Source organism: Triticum aestivum, chromosome 1B (assembly GCF_018294505.1).
Source record: "Triticum aestivum cultivar Chinese Spring chromosome 1B, IWGSC CS RefSeq v2.1, whole genome shotgun sequence".
Taxonomy (NCBI): domain Eukaryota; kingdom Viridiplantae; phylum Streptophyta; class Magnoliopsida; order Poales; family Poaceae; genus Triticum; species Triticum aestivum.
The window spans coordinates 22,242,210-22,261,171 of record NC_057795.1 but is presented as its reverse complement, the minus strand read 5'-3'; the positions used below and the strand labels follow the sequence as shown (position 1 = coordinate 22,261,171).

The 18,962-nt window shown below is 47.8% G+C and overlaps 1 protein-coding gene, 1 long non-coding RNA gene and 1 pseudogene across 6 annotated transcripts; 2 read left to right on the top strand and 1 right to left on the bottom strand.

Annotated features, from left to right (window-relative positions):
* Positions 1-524: 524 nt before the first annotated feature.
* LOC123104538 (probable phospholipid hydroperoxide glutathione peroxidase) lies at positions 525-4,227 on the bottom strand. 5 transcript variants are annotated; one of them, XR_006450430.1, is made up of 5 exons: positions 3,474-4,227; positions 2,821-3,002; positions 2,302-2,353; positions 2,105-2,224; positions 528-1,059 (listed from the first exon to the last, which is right to left on the bottom strand). XR_006450430.1 is itself a non-coding variant. In XM_044526409.1 (4 exons), exons 1-4 carry the CDS (start codon positions 3,528-3,530, stop codon positions 1,019-1,021), a joined length of 270 nt encoding a protein of 89 aa, XP_044382344.1. In that variant the 5' UTR covers positions 3,531-4,227; the 3' UTR covers positions 526-1,018. The 5 variants fall into 5 exon arrangements, 1 of the variants encoding a protein (XP_044382344.1); XM_044526409.1 differs by lacking the exon at positions 2,821-3,002 and having other exon boundaries at positions 526-1,059; XR_006450428.1 differs by lacking the exon at positions 3,474-4,227 and having other exon boundaries at positions 529-1,059; positions 2,821-3,466.
* Positions 4,228-6,279: 2,052 nt separating this feature from the next.
* Positions 6,280-9,908, top strand: LOC123076124 (uncharacterized; annotated as a pseudogene).
* A 6,097-nt stretch (positions 9,909-16,005) lies between these two features.
* Positions 16,006-18,314, top strand: LOC123085132 (uncharacterized). The gene is made up of 3 exons (XR_006439588.1): positions 16,006-17,204; positions 17,298-17,412; positions 18,121-18,314. It is a non-coding gene; the product is annotated as an uncharacterized lncRNA (long non-coding RNA).
* The last annotated feature ends 648 nt before the right edge of the window (positions 18,315-18,962 follow it).

Sequence of the window (18,962 nt, the reverse complement as noted above, 5' to 3'; positions counted from 1 at the left end):
GTCCGGATAGCCGAACTATCATCATCGGCCGGACTCCAAGACTATGAAGATACAAGATTGAAGACTTCGTCCCGTGTCCGGATGGGACTTTCCTTGGCGTGTAAGGCAAGCTTGGCGATACGGATATGTAGATCTCCTACCTTTGTAACCGACTCTGTGTAACCCTAGCCCTCTCCGGTGTCTATATAAACCGGATGGCTTTAGTCCATAGGACGAACAACAATCATACTATAGGCTAGCTTCTAGGGTTTAGCCTCCTTGATCTCGTGGTAGATCTACTCTTGTAACCCACATCATCAATATTAATCAAGCAGGACGTAGGGTTTTACCTCCATCAAGAGGGCCCGAACCTAGGTAAAAACATCGTGTCCCTCGTCTCCTGTTACCATCCGCCTAGACGCACAGTTCGGGACCCCCGAGATCCACCGGTTTTGACACCGACACCCGCGCTACTACTAACGAAATAGTAGTAGCGTGTCTATAGTGCCAACGCTATTAGTATCTCAAATACTAGTAGCGTGCCATTTCTTCCCACGCTACTACTAGATTATTATGAATTAAAAAATATAAAATCAGCCAATTCCATTCTATCACACATTTGTCGTATCTACTGATAGTTTCTCATTATAGCGGCAACTCATGTATAATTCCTATCACAGAGTGTTGCGCGTAGCAACTTGCTAAGCAGCTACCTACTTAAGTTGTTATGGTCCGATCCGAAAATTTGATCACTCGTCAATATGCGGCACCTGCCCGGCCTGATCTCACGGTGTGCAGCTACGGCAAAACACATGGGGTAGCCTCGACGAGCCACATCTGACCGATGGCAACCGCCGCCACGTCTCTAGCAGGCCTCGCCACCAGCAAACGAAGGAAGCCATCGTACAAGTGCCCCGCACTCTGAAACCCGAACATCATTAAGATTCAGATTTGGCCACACACCGAATCAAGTGTATCTGCATGTTGATCATCTCTCGGGCTCGGGGTGTGTGGTCGACTGCTTACGACATTGTTGAGTCTACGAACCTTTCGACGACCGCCAGTGTCGCCAACAGAACCCTGCAGCATTACCAACAGAGGTTCAGAAACTTCAGATTCTTCAGAAGAATGACACAAAAAACAATGCGGTACATGTCGATGTCGTAATGCACAACTGAAGCTATAAGCTATTTCCTAGTTGGATAAAAGTGCAGAAAATAGTTATATAAGAATGCATATATATTTGACAAGTGCATAGAAAAACATAAGGTCCAAAAGAAACACATAATCAAGCAACCACATAATCGGTTAACTTCTATTTACTCACACATCAAATAACATCAAAATCAACACATTAGCATTGGACCTCGACACAACACACAAGGGGTGCAAAAGAGAATGATGAATTTACAATCTTTAGTCTTAGCCAACACAACATACAACCTTTACAACCTTAAAATATAATAATTTAAGCTTTGACCAAAGTTTTATACAGAAGTAGGTAGTCCAAAAAGCTTCAGGCTATTTTCTGTAACACCATTAATTTCTGGCTGCAAATGCAAAGCTGAAGAAGAAGAAAACTAAAACTTGAGTCAACAGATCTGCTGCTTCATTTCGAAATTTGGATAGCAGGTATGGTCTCATTTCTATTTATTTAATAGCATTTAAGCCTTGCCCAAAATTGCTTATTGATTATTAGTATATGTCGTACAATCTAGATTATAAGAATTAGGCATAGACCTTTTAAAAATTAAGTGGGAACCACTGTTCAAATTATAAGAATTGGACCAGCGTTAGCTCATTCATGCTGAGGCGCACACAAGGAGGTCACCGTAGCCCCACGAACACAAGAGCATGGGAATGCTGATGGCAAGGCTGCCGGGACGACGGACAATCAGTTCATACTAAAGTCCGACTGTCTGACAACCAACATCGATTTTAAGTTTATATCACTCAGACTGCATATAAAATAGATAAAACATGCTGGATCGGTTTTCCTCAATTAAATACAGTAACTGTTGTGGAAGCAGTCATAGTGTACATTGTTCACTAAAGCAATCATTTCTTTCAGCTTGAAACAGAGACACCAAAAAAAGGAAGGAGGAAATACCAAGCACACATTTACCTTGTAAAAAAATCATATATTCGGCATTGATACGAGTGCAAGCAATCTGAATAATTTCCTTATCAATGCCAAGTTCTGGCCCACCAAATAGGTTGCATGGGAAAGCAAAGATCTCAAAACCTGTAGTCAGATAAAATTGTTAGCATAACATATCACAACTCAGAATCAAGGGCTAATCATATGCAGATAGATCATACCCTGGTCCTTGTACTTCTCATAAGTTCCGTGTATTTCGAATTGGTCAAGCCACTGCAGTAGTTACATGCAACGATTATCTTTGTTATTATAACAGAATGTCCATCCTTTCAGTACTTGACTTACATCTCTCGACATGTGAAAATTAGATGAAAATGGAACACTAATCAATGTCACAAAACTTATATGCAGTGGACCTCCTTTTCACCCCCAACTGTTAGCTCCCAAACCACTACTGCTGTCAATCACCCCATAGCTAGCTTGATCTATAAATATGTTGCTGTTCCCGTGCCACACCTTCTGAACTACAGCTGACAACCGCCGCCGGGACAGTTAACATGAGGCAAAATTGGATATATCAAAATTTTAGGTAATCCTAGGGTGAGCAGATACTCAAGTAGTCCGAGTAATCCCAAGCTCTACTCATTCCTAGTCCTTGTAGTTTACTAGCAATTGGCATAAATCAGTCAATTTGTTAGGCATAAATGGCCCAAAGCAGAGCAGCAGGAGGTCGAACTTACATATAGGTGTTGAGCTGGCGGAAGAAGCTCAAGAAGTTGTTGTGCTTGAAGTACCTCAGCAACAGCACGGTGCTGAAGAGGTATGTTACTTGAACCTGGACGCTTTTTTTAGGTCTATTGCACTAGCTGAGCCGCCATAAGTTTGCCTCATTGGGGACTACCTCTGTCAACGCCTTGCCATCCTGAAGGGAAAAGTTTAGAAAGTTCTAGCTACCACCGACTCCTAATTTTGGTCGTGATGTACACAGCAAGGATTGCCTAATACCCAGGATCTGCTGTTTCATTTATCGGTATTTCACCACCAATTTGGCGATTACTGCCTCCTAGAACCAAGTATGGACGATTTATAGTCATTACTAGAAACTTAGGCAACATGCATAGAACTTTAGGGATAATTTCATGGACTGATTAGGCATCGCCTACTTGCTCACATATGAAGGTGCAACGCTAGACTAATGGAAATAAACATTTGGCAACACTTACACTCTCCCCTCTTTGACTGCAACACACGTGCATCAGCATTGTGGCATTTCCACAAATACCTCGTGACCACAAGGAGGCCCCTGCCGATGAACTCAACTTCGAACTTGTCGAACTGGCACAAACCGTCAGGGGACGAGAGGCAAATTTCTAGGATGGCATTGACTTCTTACCAGTCTGACGCTGCTGGAGCCGGGCACTGCATCGCCAGGGGCGAGACAGACTGGCATGGTAGGCGTCCTGCCATAGCGAAGCGGCCGCGTCACTTCGGCCGCCCCAACTCGCCAGCATGTCGTGGACGGCCCACTCGTTCTGCATCGGCAGCTACTGGGCCCTCCCGCCGCCGGACTCGTTCAAGGCCCACTCCCCCCTTCCCGTCCGAGCGTACACTTGCAGGAGCTGGAGCCTCCGGCGGCAGCGGCAGAGCTCGCCCGCCCGGCTATGCTAATCACCAGCAATTGTTGAGGTCGGAAGCGGAGGCGGAGGCGCGGCGGGAGGCGGGGAGCATGATGGTCTCTGGGACACGCTTGTTGAGGTCGCGCGAGATCTCGACGAGTGGGCGCGTGATCCCCGACGGTGCGGCGTCCAGCGGCACCACGTAGTTGCCCGTCGAGGCCGCCACGACGAGCACCGCCCTACCCCTCCTCCGCCGCTCCGGCGCCACGGCCACGCGCACACGGCTACGGCGGGAGCCGCGGGGGAGCGGCGAGGAGGCGAGGGTCCGTGCGAGGGAGGCGGCGGCGGTGGCTTCCATGGGGATTGGAGCGGAGGAAGGTGGGAGCTTGGGGGAGTGTTGCGCGCGGCCGGTGCTCGCCGGAACCGGCCGGCGTGGGTGGTGGCGGCGCCGAGGAGATCGTGGGGAGAGGAGCAGGTGAGTTCGTGAGAGAGTTTTTTTTGGACGAGAGAAAGAGAGAGAGTGCTGGGGTTGGAGTGGATCGGGCCGGGATGGATGGTGCAGTTGTGGACACGTTTAGTAATAGCGTGGGTGTCTTACCTGCGCTTAGTTGTAGTAGCGCAGGTTTTATACCCCTCGCTACTACTATCGCAATGTTTTAGGGGCATGGTGAAGACCACTTAGTAGCAGTGCGGGTTTATACCCCTCGCTACTACTATCAACTTAGTAGTAGCGCGGGTTTTATACCCCTCGCTACTACTAATTAGCAGTAGCGTCTCCTTTTAAACCGCGCTGCTGATAAGTTTCTGTGTATAAGGTTTTTCCTAGTAGTGATATACTACCTCGGAGATCGTGTAGTTTACAAGCGGCCTCCGGCCAGGCTTCTATGAAACACGCTCAAAATTTTACCACACTCTACAAGGGCATATGATGACACCGTGCCAGGTCCTGAGGATTTGCGGCATCATATGATTTTCCGTGGATTTTAACGGCCAGATTCGGCATGCCGCCGAGGTACATACGCCCCCGGGTGGTGGGTCCTGCCCGTCCTTTGGTTGCACCAGGCCTACACGTACCGTTAATACATCATATATGGTTTTACAAACCACTCCTGGACATCATTTCAGGTGCTCGCAGTTTACAAGCGGCCTCCGGTCAGGCTTTTCCGAAATGCGCTGAAACTTTACCACACCCTACCGTGGCGGGCGCGGTGCGGTCGGGAAGCATGGGAAGGAGCGAGCCGTTTAGACCGATGCCCTTCTCCAAAATTATGAAGTGTTTACTTGGAATAAGAGGAGAAAATCCTCGCAAAAAGGAATAAGAGGAGAAAATACAATTGCAATAGCTTAAATCTCATTGGTGGAACCAATTGTGGCATGGATTGATGACATGGCTCACATCTACCCATCCATCTCTCCACAGCACATGCCACATCAATCCATCTAAAGAAAAGGAGGAAAAAAAGAAAAAGAAAAAGAAGACAGAAACCCACCGCACGCCTCTCCCTCTCCCTCTCTCGCTCGTCTCTCCTTGCTCCCTCCCCCCACCCAAGAAATCCTCGCCTCCGCTGCCTACGCCGCTCGATTCCGGCGTGTTCCGGCAGCACTCGCCGGCGCACAGCACAGATCCGTGCTCCCCTGCCGCCATTCTTCCCTTCCCTCCATCCAGATCCGCCTCCCGCGCCCCCGAGAGCTCACCCACGACCCCTCCCGATGGCTAGGGTTTCGAGGGTGGCTTCCCCTCCAACTCCGGCGTGTCGCTGCCGACTCTGCTCCGCCCTCTCCGACACCCACTGCAAGTCCCACGGGCGGCTCCGCCTTGTGGTCGGTGCTCCTACACCCAGGGGCTGCGGGGCGGACACACGCGGCGGGTAAACTCTGGTGAGACGGCGGCCCCCTCCACGGCATGACGGCGGTGCACTGCATCAGCTAAAGCACCCCCATGGTGAGCCCGTTTGCACTCCTCTGTTCCCCCCTTTTCCTTGTATAATGATGCTTCACATTGCTTGATATGAATGTGATTTTGGTCAATCTTCACTTCGGCGTAGCTAGCTAAAAGAAACGTGTGTTTGTTTATGTATGCTATAACAAATCACGTACGTGTATGCTAGCTAAAAGAAGCAACCAAGCTAGTAGCTTAATTGTTATACATGAAACTAGCTAGATGTGTGTCTCTAACAATGTGTTCATCGGGCCGCTCTCAGGTATCGTTTGAGTGCGACAATTAGTTTGGCCAGCCTCTATGATTTATTCTGATAGTTGCTGGAGTGCTTCTATTTGTGAAAAATTTGACGCAACAAAAAAAATGTTAATCAGTCCGCTCTCTCAAAGTCAAGTTTGGGTTGCTGGATTTCTTTCTCAGTTTGGGAGCTAGGTACTGGTGGAGGTGGTGTATGCATAGATAGCATACACTTGCACATTTTTTTTGAGTTCTTCTATTGTTGCGAATGAAAACAACCATCATGGATCTCTGTTTTCAAGCAGCTTGCTTCTCCATGTATGTCTTATGCAGCATATTCATCTTGCTCCTCTTTTATTCAGTAGCAACGGAAGTTGATGAAATTTAAGTGTCGTGTTCTTCTAGAGATGCAGGGAGGGAGGGATATCCATGGATTGGACTGCAAGGATTGGATGCAAACCAATGCACATGAGGAGGAGAGATGCAAGCCATGCCATGACCTAAAGGTCCTTGCAGTGAACCCCTTCCCCTTCACATGTATAATGATGCTCAACATATGTTTTTTTTAATCTTCAATTCAGCCTAGCTAGCTGTTGTAGTACTTGCTTATCTCCTTCCAAATGTTTCCCCCAGTCCGTTGAGTTTCTTATTGCTCCAGGTAGTACTGCTATTTTTCTCTCTGCGATTTGATGTGCATGGTTCCAGGCTCCCACTCTACCACTTTTGTTGCTGTGATGCCGAGCTCTGCTTTCTTTATTATCACGAGTTGCAAAATTAGTAGGAAGTAAACTTTTGTTAACTTGTTGGCTGAACCAATGGAACTACTGTTATATTTGATTTGTCGCTCAACTAGTTCTGCAATGATTGGATGGAATGATGGCATGACCCTACTGTTATCATTGCAATTATCTTGGTCTTATAGATGTTATTGTTCCTGTCATATAGCACATGCTACTTACCTTATTAGTTGGCTGCTGGTTCTATTTGTTCATATGTATAAGTGCTAATGTTTCTTTGTTATCTTATAAAGGATATAGTCCTTCATTTGTATATAGCTGCAACTCTCTTATTGATCAACATATACAGATTCATCTCTTTACTGCAATTACTCTGTAGCTCATGATTTTCTCCCGTAGTGGTATAAAATTATAGTTTCTCTTTCAAGCTGGTACTGTGTTTGATATATAGTAGTCTTTATCTAAATACCATGTATTGGTATTTCTTGTATGGTTTAGTACATCATCTAGTGGTGGTTTAGTTGTATATTGTACAGGACATAGTCCTGATGGTTGCATGTAGTGACAATTCTTTCTTTGCATTAGCTATTTCATATGTTTCAGATGATTTAGATGCATGCTTATACTCCTATCTATACCAGGTGCATGTGTTGTGCTTGTGTACCTATATACAGAATAGTACCCATGTGTAAGTGGGTGTACGTGTTCTGCTTACAACAGATGTTTAGTAAATGTGCTATCAATGGCCTATTTCTTCTTGCAGGTTATGGACGATATCTTTCCTTGCCAATTCCCTCTATCTTAAATCTGATTTGAACAGATGCTACACTGGTCTCTTCACTTTCTTTCTTTCTCTCCTACTCTCACTGATAAGAACATGTGCTCCTTAATCTTTCCATGCCAATGACGGTGTCCTGAGGCTCTCATCGTTACTTGACAACAGATGCTGCAGTACTTGATCCAATGAAGCAATAGTCCTAGCACTACTAGGCTACCTGAGGACAATCCTTACTTCAAACCCTACCTCTGGGCTAGTTGATTAGTAGTGGGTTAGTTGGTTTTCATCTGAAAACTAACCCAAGCTTATTGAGGGGTCCCCTAATCATGGAGTTCGTGCTAGTTTGAGTTGATCTTTGGGTTTGGCTTTGATCTATACTTTGCTGGCTCTACTTCTGTCTTGGGTTATTGGATCCATTTATCCAGTGTTGGCTCTCTTCTACTGTTTCTTTGATCAACTTAATCTGATTGGGGTTTGACTAATGTTTCCAAACTCCTAAGTGCTAGCTCCTACAACAAAGGCATTTTCCTAAGGGGAATGCTACATTTTAACCTTAATCAAGTTTTTCCTATTTGTTGTTTCTTGTTTTGCAGGTTGATGAACTGGAAGAAAGAAGCAGAAGATTAAGTAGATAGTTTAGTATAGGTTTAGTTTAGGACTTCTCCTTTCTTCTTTTATTTCCTTTTCCTCCAAGTGTAATTCCTGAATGCTTGTAGTTGACATTCATATTAATAAAGTCTATTGTTTATTATTCAGACCAAATAATTGCAATGCTTCATTTATTATGAATATAGTTTCTTTTATTCAGTTATAGAAAATTGTGTTTTCCCAGAAGGTCGTAGTCTTGAGCACCTTGGGAAGTTGGTACATCTGAGGTACCTAGGACTAGTGAATACTGATGGCAGCAAGCTCCCGGAAGGAATAGGACATGATCTGAAGTGTCTTGAGATCTTGGATGTAAGGGGAGGTATGATAAGTGAGTTGCCGCCATCTGTTGGTGAGCTAATGAATTTGAGGTGCTTGTGGACCACAGTGATGAAGGGTGAGATAGGGAAACTGACATGCCTTGAAGAGCTGGAGCTACATTCGGTGGAGAAGTGCCCAAACTTCTTCACAGAGGTGGGGAAGCTGACAAAGTTAAGGGTGCTCACGATCACATTCGCTGAAATAGAGGGGTTTGTGGGCAAGGCTCTAGTGGAGTCTCTGTGCAACTTGCACAAGATCCATAATCTGGTTGTATTGTTTGATGATCCCAGTAATGAGGATTTGGCTGCCGAGGTTGGTACCTTGGAAGAATTAGCACCCAGTACAAAGCTCCATTCGTTAATTCTGGTTAACATAATTATACCGAGGGTGCCATCATGGATAAATTATTCAAGTGTTCCACTCCTTTATCGTCTGTTTTTGATGGTGGATGCGGTAATAGTTTGTGATATTCAAACCATCGGCCGGTTGCCATCACTCCTGTAGAGTATGGAGAAGCGCATAGCATATACTTTTGGCAGCGACGAGTTTCACAGGTTGAGAGCCTTGACCATGATGAAGGTAGACATCAGTATTGGACAAGCAGCACTGCCGATGCTTGAAGAGCTTACTTACAGTGCCAGTGCTCAAAGAAAGGACGTGGCCAGCTTGGTGCCATGGAACAACGGTTATCCTTTGCTTCAGGAAGTCACCTGTTTCCTTGATTGTGCAAACATCGGCAAAAAGGAAGTAAAGGAAGCGAAGAAAGCACTGAGGCAGGCCAGCGACACCCATCACAATGCTGATTATTTCGAGCTGAAGATAAAAAAAACAGAACTATGACAGGAAGACGGGTCGACTCATCGATAATCTCGAGTGGATCCTACGTGATTTGGACAGACCGAAGGATGTGGGCCGTACTGCATATCAGGAAGAATGGATGCGCCGCATGATAAGATTACTCGAGAGAAGATTAGGTGATGCTGCAGAGCCTCGAGTCGGGAGGTACGGCAAAAAAGAGATACGAGGCTTTGTTGCCAAACTCAAGAGTTGGCTACTTGATCATGCAAGTACCAGCCAGGAAGAGGTACGTACGACATGCTACTCCACCACATCGTGCAATATATATATATATATATATATATATATATATATATATATATATATATATATATCATTGTATTTATAGTTTTATACATGTGTGAGTAATAACTATGTATCATGTCGCTGATGGCCGGGTTTATGTCTAATTGACCTCCAGGTGCACAAAAGTGACGCCACGGATGGTGATGGTGAGGATGATGATGATGAAGATTACTATTATTGTGATTGTGACTGTTCTTATTATGACGACAACCATGGTACCCACAAAGCAGAGGTACGTGCATACACACTACTCCATCATATCGATTCACACGCTGTATATAAACCCACATATCATGTTACTGACGACCTGACTGGCCGGCTGGTTTATGCATATGTAATTAACCTCCAGGCAGATGATGGTGAAGTCACTTGCAGTGGGGATGAGCAGGAGGAGGGGGGCACCCAGCCTTGAATCGCACTATCTCTTTTCCTTCCGTCATGCATCTGTCTCTCCCTTTTCTCTCATTTGTATCCACATGTGTCCACTTCTTTCTATTGGCGAAGCTGTGTGACTCTGCAAGACGCCCAATCGAAGGGGAGTAGGCTGCGATCTTCGGGATATGTCTCTCGGCTTCTATATTGCTCTATTTTGGCTTTATTTACGTGTGCTCAGGATTCCATTTAGTCTTGCGTACTGTTGACGCCAGCCTTCTCCGCTCACTTTGATATTGGCTGGTGATGTAATTGGACTAGTTTTTGCTGTCTGTGCTGCTCAGGCTTTCGCCCCATGGCATCCATTTCGACGGCGGGCGGATGTAGTGGATTTCATATCAGTGCTCGAACTCGCTCTAGCTCTTTCCCTCCCCTGACAATGTTTCTGGAACTGCTGTATTTCTGTTCATTTGCAATGAAGAAGGGTTAAGCACAGTTGGCAAAAACAAACTTCTTTATATTGGCATCAGGCCAGATGGCACCTAACTAATTACTCTTCTCATTTTGAATTTGAAACAATTAATACTGATGAACCAGCTCCCCATTGTAACACTAGTTGGTTAGAAAAATTATCAGCCACTCTGTTTATGGCCCTCTAAACCGTGTCTCGGTGTCAACGTTTCTTTTTTTTAGGAAAGGAGGATTACTCACGGCCTCTGCATTAGAAAGTTATCCAAAAGTCGGTGATCCACAACAAACTCACTCTAATAAACAAAGTAAAATATGGCACAATCGGCGAAAAGAGGACGAGATGACTAAACATCTATCCTATTATTGCACCGCAATCTAAACCGGTTGTAGATATCCCGAGCTATCATCTTCCATCGAGTAGACCCAGTAACCAAATGCTCCCTCGCATCCACAGAAGTGAGTAACGATCACATACGCATCCAAGCAGTGATCCTGTCGATAACTTGCAAAAAATTTATACGAGTTTGTCTGTTAAAAACCATATTATTTCCACAGTTCCATATTGCCCAAAGTAATGCACATACTCCTATCCGAATATGTCTTGCAATATTTGTCTCTACTTCATATAGTTGCGTCCCAAATAAAGTGTGAATACTATTTGGAGGGGTGGTATTAAAGGCTATATGAAATTAATGCCATAATAGTTCTCTGTCGACCGACAGCGGCACTCGGTGCAGAGGTTGAAGACAGCGCTGGTGGCGAACACGCAGGACATCAGGCGTTGCGTGTGTCAGCTTGGAGAAGCTACGTAGCTCAGAGAAGATGATGGACATGCTCGCGCGGCTTCTCGGCGTCGTTGGCCACGATTGATCCTGTCGGTGTGCATTGGACCCGCTCAGGGGCTGCATGCGAACTAGAGGAAGGGGGCGAGGCCGTGGGTGATCTAAGGTTGTCCCAGGGGTTGGGCTAGACCTTATACACCCCTTGGCGCCGGCGGATGCTCGACAAGTGGCCTTCTTTGGCCAGCGCGTGTGGGCGGGCGACACGGGGAGCAGGGAAGCGGGATGTAGGGGATGACCTCCGGGTGAGCTGGGCCGGGCACTGTTGCCAGCAGGCCTAACTGCACATTGTACTTTTAGTTTTTATTCTTTTCTTTTCTTGTTTTCACGTTCTCTCTGGTTTTCTATTTATTTTGGCAATCAATTGATTTTTTTCTTTGGTACAAACTTTACACACCATGCAATAGTTTAAAATCACACGGCAAGTTTCATATTATTTTGAACAATTTACATATTTGTTTATTTTGAAATGGCCAATTTTGAATGTTGTTGGTCCGGTAAATTAGTTTCGAGGGCCACTATAAAATTGTATTAGATATTGGTTTCTTCATAAAAAAAACTTGGGGGATTTATGAAATATTGGAAACGTTTTTGTTTGACTGTTTGATGAAATAATATTTTGACTTGCAATTTAAATTTAATTTCACTTTGATTTTTATCAAGACGCACTTAAGATTGAAAAACATGATGTCACAACATAATTAGATGGGAGATCGCTATACCTTAATTACAGGGGCGTTACAGTGAGGGAAGAGTCTTAATTAAAAATCTCTATCCCTACAGTAAACTTCATCAATACGAGCGACCCCCGTGAAGACCGTTCATCTTGAATGGCCTCTCATGGTTGCGGCGATTGACTATTCTTGAATATGATGTAGCTCAAAGAACTGTAAAACAGATCGTCGATAACCAGAGCCGATCAATTATCAGAACTATGTAGACGCCATCATTAATTAACTAGACCGAAGCAATACTCGAGGGAGGCAAAAACAAGAACGCTAAGTGGATACAAACACTATGTGGATGTCATGAGCAGGACACTGCATGCAATGTGTGAAACGACAGAACAAATCGACATCTCGGTGGTGTCTATCCTCTCGGTGTTGTCTAATAGGTGGCAATCTCTTCTCAAATAAATTCCATACGTATATAGAGTATTAGAGATAGAGAAAGAAAAAAAAATCAAATAAGAAAACTACACCTAGTAAGAGGGAGTTGATGGGCGCGCGAGCGAGTGGAGACTCGGAGAGCAGCCAGCAATTGGTAAAAAAAATGGAAACTTCGTGTCTTTTTCTTTTCCTTTTTTGCGAATGGAAACTTCGTGTCCTTCCTCAATCTTCAATGTTCATGTTCCTTTTTTTCCTGAATGGGTCAAAAGTTCATTTCATTTTTGTACGTTGTTCTACACATAAGCCAAAACGTCTTGTTGCAGGGTTTGGTTGTTTTTCTTTACTAGAACAAATATCCATGCGTTGCAACAAGCAAGAAAAAAAATGCAAAGCGTGCTTCATGTGCCAGTTCTTATAGCCAGTTATGATAAACATCATAACTGGAATAGTAGTAGTGCATGAAATAGTTTGTCTATCATTTTTATGTTTTGTTTTTTGAAAAAGCACAAATATTTCTTTATTGTTTAAGAAACTGAGCATTTGTAATTTTTTATTAGAGTTGGAACAATGTTTTGAAGCCGAACATTTTATGAACACATGAAATTTTTTAGTGATTTTGTGAACAAATTTAAATGTTTGTATCAGAATTCTTTTTGGGAATTTTCAGCATTTCTTAAACGATCTGAACATATATAAAATATAAATATATTTTTTGAAACCTAGAACAGTTGAAAATGCTCATATACCATTTTTAAGAAGTTGCTCCCCACTACTCCCTATTCTCTTACCATGCACACTGTCCACATCAGCGATGTGCCATGTCATATTCAGTTTCCACAAACAGCCAATCAATCTTACCAACTCTCAGCATGCATAATGCTTTATTTTTAACATCATCTTATCTGCAGTCGCATGCACCACGGTTCGCCTCCTATTCCCATATTATCCTGGCAGTAAATCACTACTCCGGCATGTTCCTTAGCCTTCCGCTTCCACTAACCACCGAGAAATAGTACAACCTCCATCCTTTGGGCAGCTCACCAGCATTTAAAAGTCTGGCATATGTAATATGTTCCTTGGCCTTTCGCCCCCTTTCATCTTACTTCACGAGTGTGTAAGGGTGTCTTTGTTTTCTGCCCTTCCATCTTACACGGTTACACCTCGCCTCGCTGTAGTGTGATGAATCCATAGCTCTCGATGCCACTGCCTCCGGTTTTAACCAGGCATGGAAGAACCCTTGCCATGATTGTTGCTAGGTGCTCACATGGATTCACGCCATTCTTTCTAGGTACTAATTCAACTTATTCCCTTGCCGATTGAATTCGCCTTCTGCACCTTCCTCCAATAAAGCTAGCTTGAGCTGCCAAATCCAATCGCACAAATCAGTAGCAGTGGCGGTCGAGAAGACCACCTGGCAGCCGCTCATTCGCCTGGTCGCCAAGGGATATTCGGTCGATCTCCCACCAGGCAATTTGCGCCAACCCCAGCGTGTCGCTCGCCACCGTCCAACCCGGGGTCTGCTTTGTGTATCGCAGCTGAGGCGACGGGTCGTCCTCCTACTTCTCAGTGCTGATTACTCTCCACTGACGCCTTCCGCGTCGCCGCAACAGAGTGCATCACATCATCGTCCATGATCAGGCGTCCGACCCCGTCATATCGCTCACCACTGTTCGACCCAGGTCCCAGGGACGCCGTCCCTATCCCGCAGGAGGCCAAGCTTTTGAATCCAGCACATCGCTTGCTGCCGTCTTGATGGGCACCATGGAGTTCGCGCTGTACGTCACAGTAGAGGCCGGTGCGCGTGGGTCGTCCACCTTCTTCTCCTACTCACCACGCTCCACTGCTGCCTCTACCCCAACGCCTTCCCCGTGACCGCCAAGCAGGGGCACACATGTGAGCTCACTTTTTCGATCCATTATTTTACACTGTGTTGCCGATTCTATCTTGGCCCAGCCGCCTTCAGACCTTCTCCTTAGTTAATCACATAGTACATCATAGCATTTGATTTGCTTTGTCTTTTTTTTCCCTTGAATACGCAAAGCTTGCGTATCATTGCATTGATAGAAGAAAAATAGAATGAGTACAGATAGGAGTACAACACCTGACACAAACGCAGGCAGGCGTGAACATGATAACTGGAGCAGAAAGAAAAGGGATGCTCGATCCGAAGAGAGGATACATCACAGCTAAACCTACCAAACCCGAACCAAGAGTGGCAACGCCAAACCAACTCGACCATCAACATCTCGGGAACCAAAACCGGGGACACCTCGAGTGAGCAAGATGGCGCCTTCAAGAAGGAGGACGACGTCGAGACGCCGTCGCCATCCGATCCGGAGGAACCGGACCTAGGGTTTCCCCTGAGCTCGAAGAGGGGCACAGCCGAGGGCCTTGACAACGCCTCCAGGAAGGAAAACGACGTCCGCAGACGCCGTCGCTGCCAACATCGGCAAGCCGAGCAGGGATTTCTCCCATGCCTGAGGCTGAGCAATCCCATAGCCACCGTGTCTGGAAACAAAGATAAGGACGCCAACGCCGGTCGGAGTCACCATGTCGGAAGGGGTTGGCGGGGCTGCAACTGCCGCCGAAGGGCGGCACCGAACCCACGAGCATCGGATCTGGCAAAAGCGGGAGCTTTGAGGCATACAAGGTAGGGCGGGCGTGAAGCTAGCCACAAGGGGGTGGGGCGACGGCGATCGGCAACGCCGGCAAGCAAGGACTGGAGGGACACAGATCCTGGCTACCGTGGCCATAGTCGTCGGGACATCGGGGGACTAGGCAAGCTGGAAGGAACACAGCTGCTGGGTCGCCGAGGCTAGGTCGTCGGGGCAGCCATGGACACCGGAAGGGACGCGGGTCCAAGGTCGTCGGGCCGGAGCAGCGCCAGCAAACACCCGCCTTGAGGGCTTCAAGACCACCACTAGCACTGTATACTCGCCGCCACCGCAAAAGCCGTCTCCGTGGCTCGAGGGAGAGGACGAGCCGCCGGCGGCGAGGGGCCCGCCAGCAGGAAGGCATGCCGCGGACACCCATGCGACCGGCCGCAGATCCCGCGCCCAGTCCAAGGGCAGCACCACTAGCAGGGCTGGGCCACGCACGAGGGGGAGGGAGAACTGCTAGGGACGGCGCCCTATGGCCAAGGCTGGCACACGGCCATCGGCGGACCGGTAGAGCGCAGCAGCTGGGAGGGGGTGCCACGCAGGGCACTGGGGGAGGGGATGCGCGCGTAGGGGCGGATCCGTCCCGCCGCCGTCCTCCCGAGGCGCGGCGCGACCAAGCTGGCCGGCCCCCCGGCGGCGGCGCAGCGGCGGTGGCGGATCTGGGCGAAGGTGGCGTCCTGCAGCGGGGCGGATCTGGGGGCGGGGAACGCCCGGGGAGGACGGGCGTCACGGGGGCAAGAGCTTCGACAGTGCATTCTTTTGTTTTGTCTTTTGGACTTTGCAATCAAGAAATAAGAGAAGGATGGATGCCGGAGCTCTCTCAGCGATTAGAGCTTCTCGGCCGTTGGATCTGTTTTCCCAGTCGCTGCTAACCGTTCGATCGCAGCCCCGAGTGACATCGTCCGTTGGATATTTCATCAATCGACGTAAGCCGTTGGATATTTTTACAGATGGCAAAGGTGGGCAATTCGGTGGTTTGGGCGGGGGTAAAATTGTAAATCACAGCACCCTTGGAGATGACCTAGGGCCGCCTCGCGCACTCGCCCCGTCCACCTCGTCCTCTTCCTCCCGCTCGCCTCTCTCTCTCTCCCTCCAAACCCTAGCCTCACTCCCGCCTCCCTGCCCTGCTGCCGTCCAAATCCAACCCCACGCCGCCGCCATCTCCTTCGCCTACCAGGCCGCCGCCGCCCCGCCGTCCACCCCGGCGCGGCCACCGTCGACGGCGAGGAGGAGGAGCACGGCGGGAAGGAGGAGGACAGCCCGGGAAGGAAGGACGGCATCAACTTCCCACGCCGCCGCTGCCGCCTCCGCTCGCCCTCGCGTTGTCGCCTCCGCTCGCCGTCGTCGCGTCGTCGCCTCCTCCCCACCCTCTCGATGCTCCACAACAACCCCAGGCGAGCGCGAGCAGCCAGGGAGGAATGGCCACGCCCCTCTTCCTCAGCAGCGGCGGCGACTTGAGTTTGCAAGGGCTGGATCCGTGCACGACAGGGGTTGGGGAGGCAAATACGGAGGCGAGCGACGAGGCGGGGTTCGCCGATGACAACAAGGCTGGGTAGGCACGTTCTGCCTCGCGGCGCTCCGCCCCGCCCCACCCACCTCCTGCCACACCCCGCACGCCGCCGGCCGCCTCCTGCGTCTCACCTCCTGCCCCGCCCGCCCCGCACCGCCTCACCGCGCGCCGCCGGCCGGCCGGCTCCTGCCTCGATATGGGGAAAAAAAGGTTGCCCGCATCCTCCCACCCGCACGCCTGCGCTCGCCTCGCTTGGCACCGGCGGCAGGCCACCCCGCCGCCCGACTCGCCTCGCGTGCACCAGAGGCGGCCAGTGGCAGGTCGATCTGCCCTCCCCCTCCCCCGCTATCTACCACCACCATCCTTGCCACTCCCTACCTTACCTCAGCCCGATCTAGATGCCTAACCCCTCCCTCCCCTCTCTGAGCACATCCTGCTCCGTCAGCGGCTCCTTCTGTCCGGATCAAGGCGCCAAGGCCCATGCTCCCCTCATCTGGTCGGACACAACAGAGCACATATCTTCCTTGCCTTTCTGCTACATGTACGAACTGAAGCTGATTGTGTACACTCTGATTGCTTTTTTTTAAAGAAAACACTCTGGTTGCAGGTAGAATCAGAAATCAAAGTCTACAGAGATGCATACGTCATGGGTGAATGCATGATGTGATAGAATCCAGAGGACCTTCAGACGTGATTCTCTGCTGGGGTGAAGGGTGTGAAGTGTTTTGCCGAGATGCAGATTCAGAGGTTTTTTCCTTTCCAATTTGTACATGCTCCGCAATTCAGAACTGGTTTTACTTTTCCTTAAAGAAACTAATTTAAATTTTTGCTGGCTCCTAGCTGGCGCTGGTTCAGGCTGATGTGCGCTTTGACAAACGAAGGAGCAGACATCCACTGAGAAGAAATTCATCCGAGCTCTCAAGTTGAAGTCAAACTGGCCAGCTACGTTTCAAAGGTAACATCTACTCCCTTTGTCTCAGAATATAATATTTTTTGGTCTAGATATATACTGAGATGAGATAATACAGTAACTAAGATGATAGTTTAATGTGTAAACTGGAAGAAATCACACACAATAGATGCAGTTGGTATTTTCGAAATAAAGGCAGAGGTTTAAATTGAGAACTGGGACTAACTGGTTCATAATTTATACATGTCCCCAACATGAATACTGCCGTCTTTGTCATAAGATTTCCAATGGTACTGATTTTTTTCATCTAAATTATAATCTTTTAAAAGTAGAGCAAGAACAATATGTTGTCGATCAGTTTTAACCAGGTGCAAAATTTCATTTGGCATCAATATATCTATTGCGAGATAGAAAGAATTTGAGATCATCATGTTTGCAGTATGAGACGTGGCTCAGCGATAATTGCATCACCAATGCCAAGCCCACCAAGTTCACTAAAATCAATAAGCAGGAGATCACCATGATGCATATCGCCATCACATTCAGACCCAAATATCTGGGAGCTGCGGTCTGGACATTATATTATATTTGTTGGAATGTCAACTGCAACCAGTGAAAGTCCAATAGCATCTGCACATGAATACCACTGCTAGACTTATATCAGCTTTCACCATGTGAAGAACAATTGTTCTTGTAAGGTTTCACAATTCGGAGTACCAATGTTTCTGGGTTTTCCTTTTTTACTTTCTTCAGGTGCGTGGAGATGTAGCTAGGTCCCTGATGTACATGGCTGTGAGCTATGGATCTGGACAGAAAGATGCAGCTCCACATTTGGAACTTTCTGATTCGCCAAGTATTCGTAAGTAGTTCATACATCTGGTCTATTTTTTCATAACATTTCTTTTTGACTAGCTGAGATAAATTAGTAGTATTCTCACCAATCATCTCATTTTTAGCAACACAATGCAGCAGGAGAGGCTCCTAGTGCTTTCATAAATTTAAAAAGGGGGGGGGGGGGGGGGGGGGGGGGGGGGTGGAATAAAACTAAATTTAAGAATTGCCTGGTTATAGCTAGATGGCTGTAGAAGCTCATTCAGATTTGAAGGTAGTGGTGTGATTTTTATATTGGTATCGTGAAATAAGGATTCCAGTCACTCCTGCGCCTCCTCAGAGCTCGGGGTTCCAGGCCGTCGGATCATTTTTTGGATGCGATTTGGACCGTCCGATCTGCCTCGCGGAGGATCTGGGCCGTAGGATCGAGAGGCAACACTATTGCAATGAATAGTATAGAAGCATTCGTGCCACCGCCGTAATTCCAGCGCCCCACAAGGGTATTTTTGTCATTTCGCGTCACGCGGTATAAAAGGGGGTCGCTCCTGTGGAGAAGCCGTCGCTCCTCCCGCACAGCCGCACTCGCGCCGCCCCCTTCCTCTTCCTCCCGCCTCATCTCTCTCTCTCCTTCCAAACCCTAGGCCCGAGCCCGCCATCGCTGCTCTGCCCTCCCTCTCTCCCTCCTCTGCGCCTTCGTCGCCGGCCGGAGTCTGACCTAGATGCGGCCGGAGTCCGTCGGCGCCGCACGCGGAGGAGACGCGGCG

Excerpts from the sequence above, each read along its gene's own strand:
- LOC123104538 (XM_044526409.1), bottom strand. The coding sequence starts at position 3,530 with ATGCCAGTCTGTCTCGCCCCTGGCGATGCAGTGCCCGGCTCCAGCAGC. Across the intron at positions 2,225-2,301 it reads TGAGAAGTACAAGGACCAGG|GTTTTGAGATCTTTGCTTTC; the intron begins GTATGATCTATC and ends ATCTGACTACAG. Across the intron at positions 1,060-2,104 it reads ATATATGATTTTTTTACAAG|GGTTCTGTTGGCGACACTGG; the intron begins GTAAATGTGTGC and ends GTAATGCTGCAG.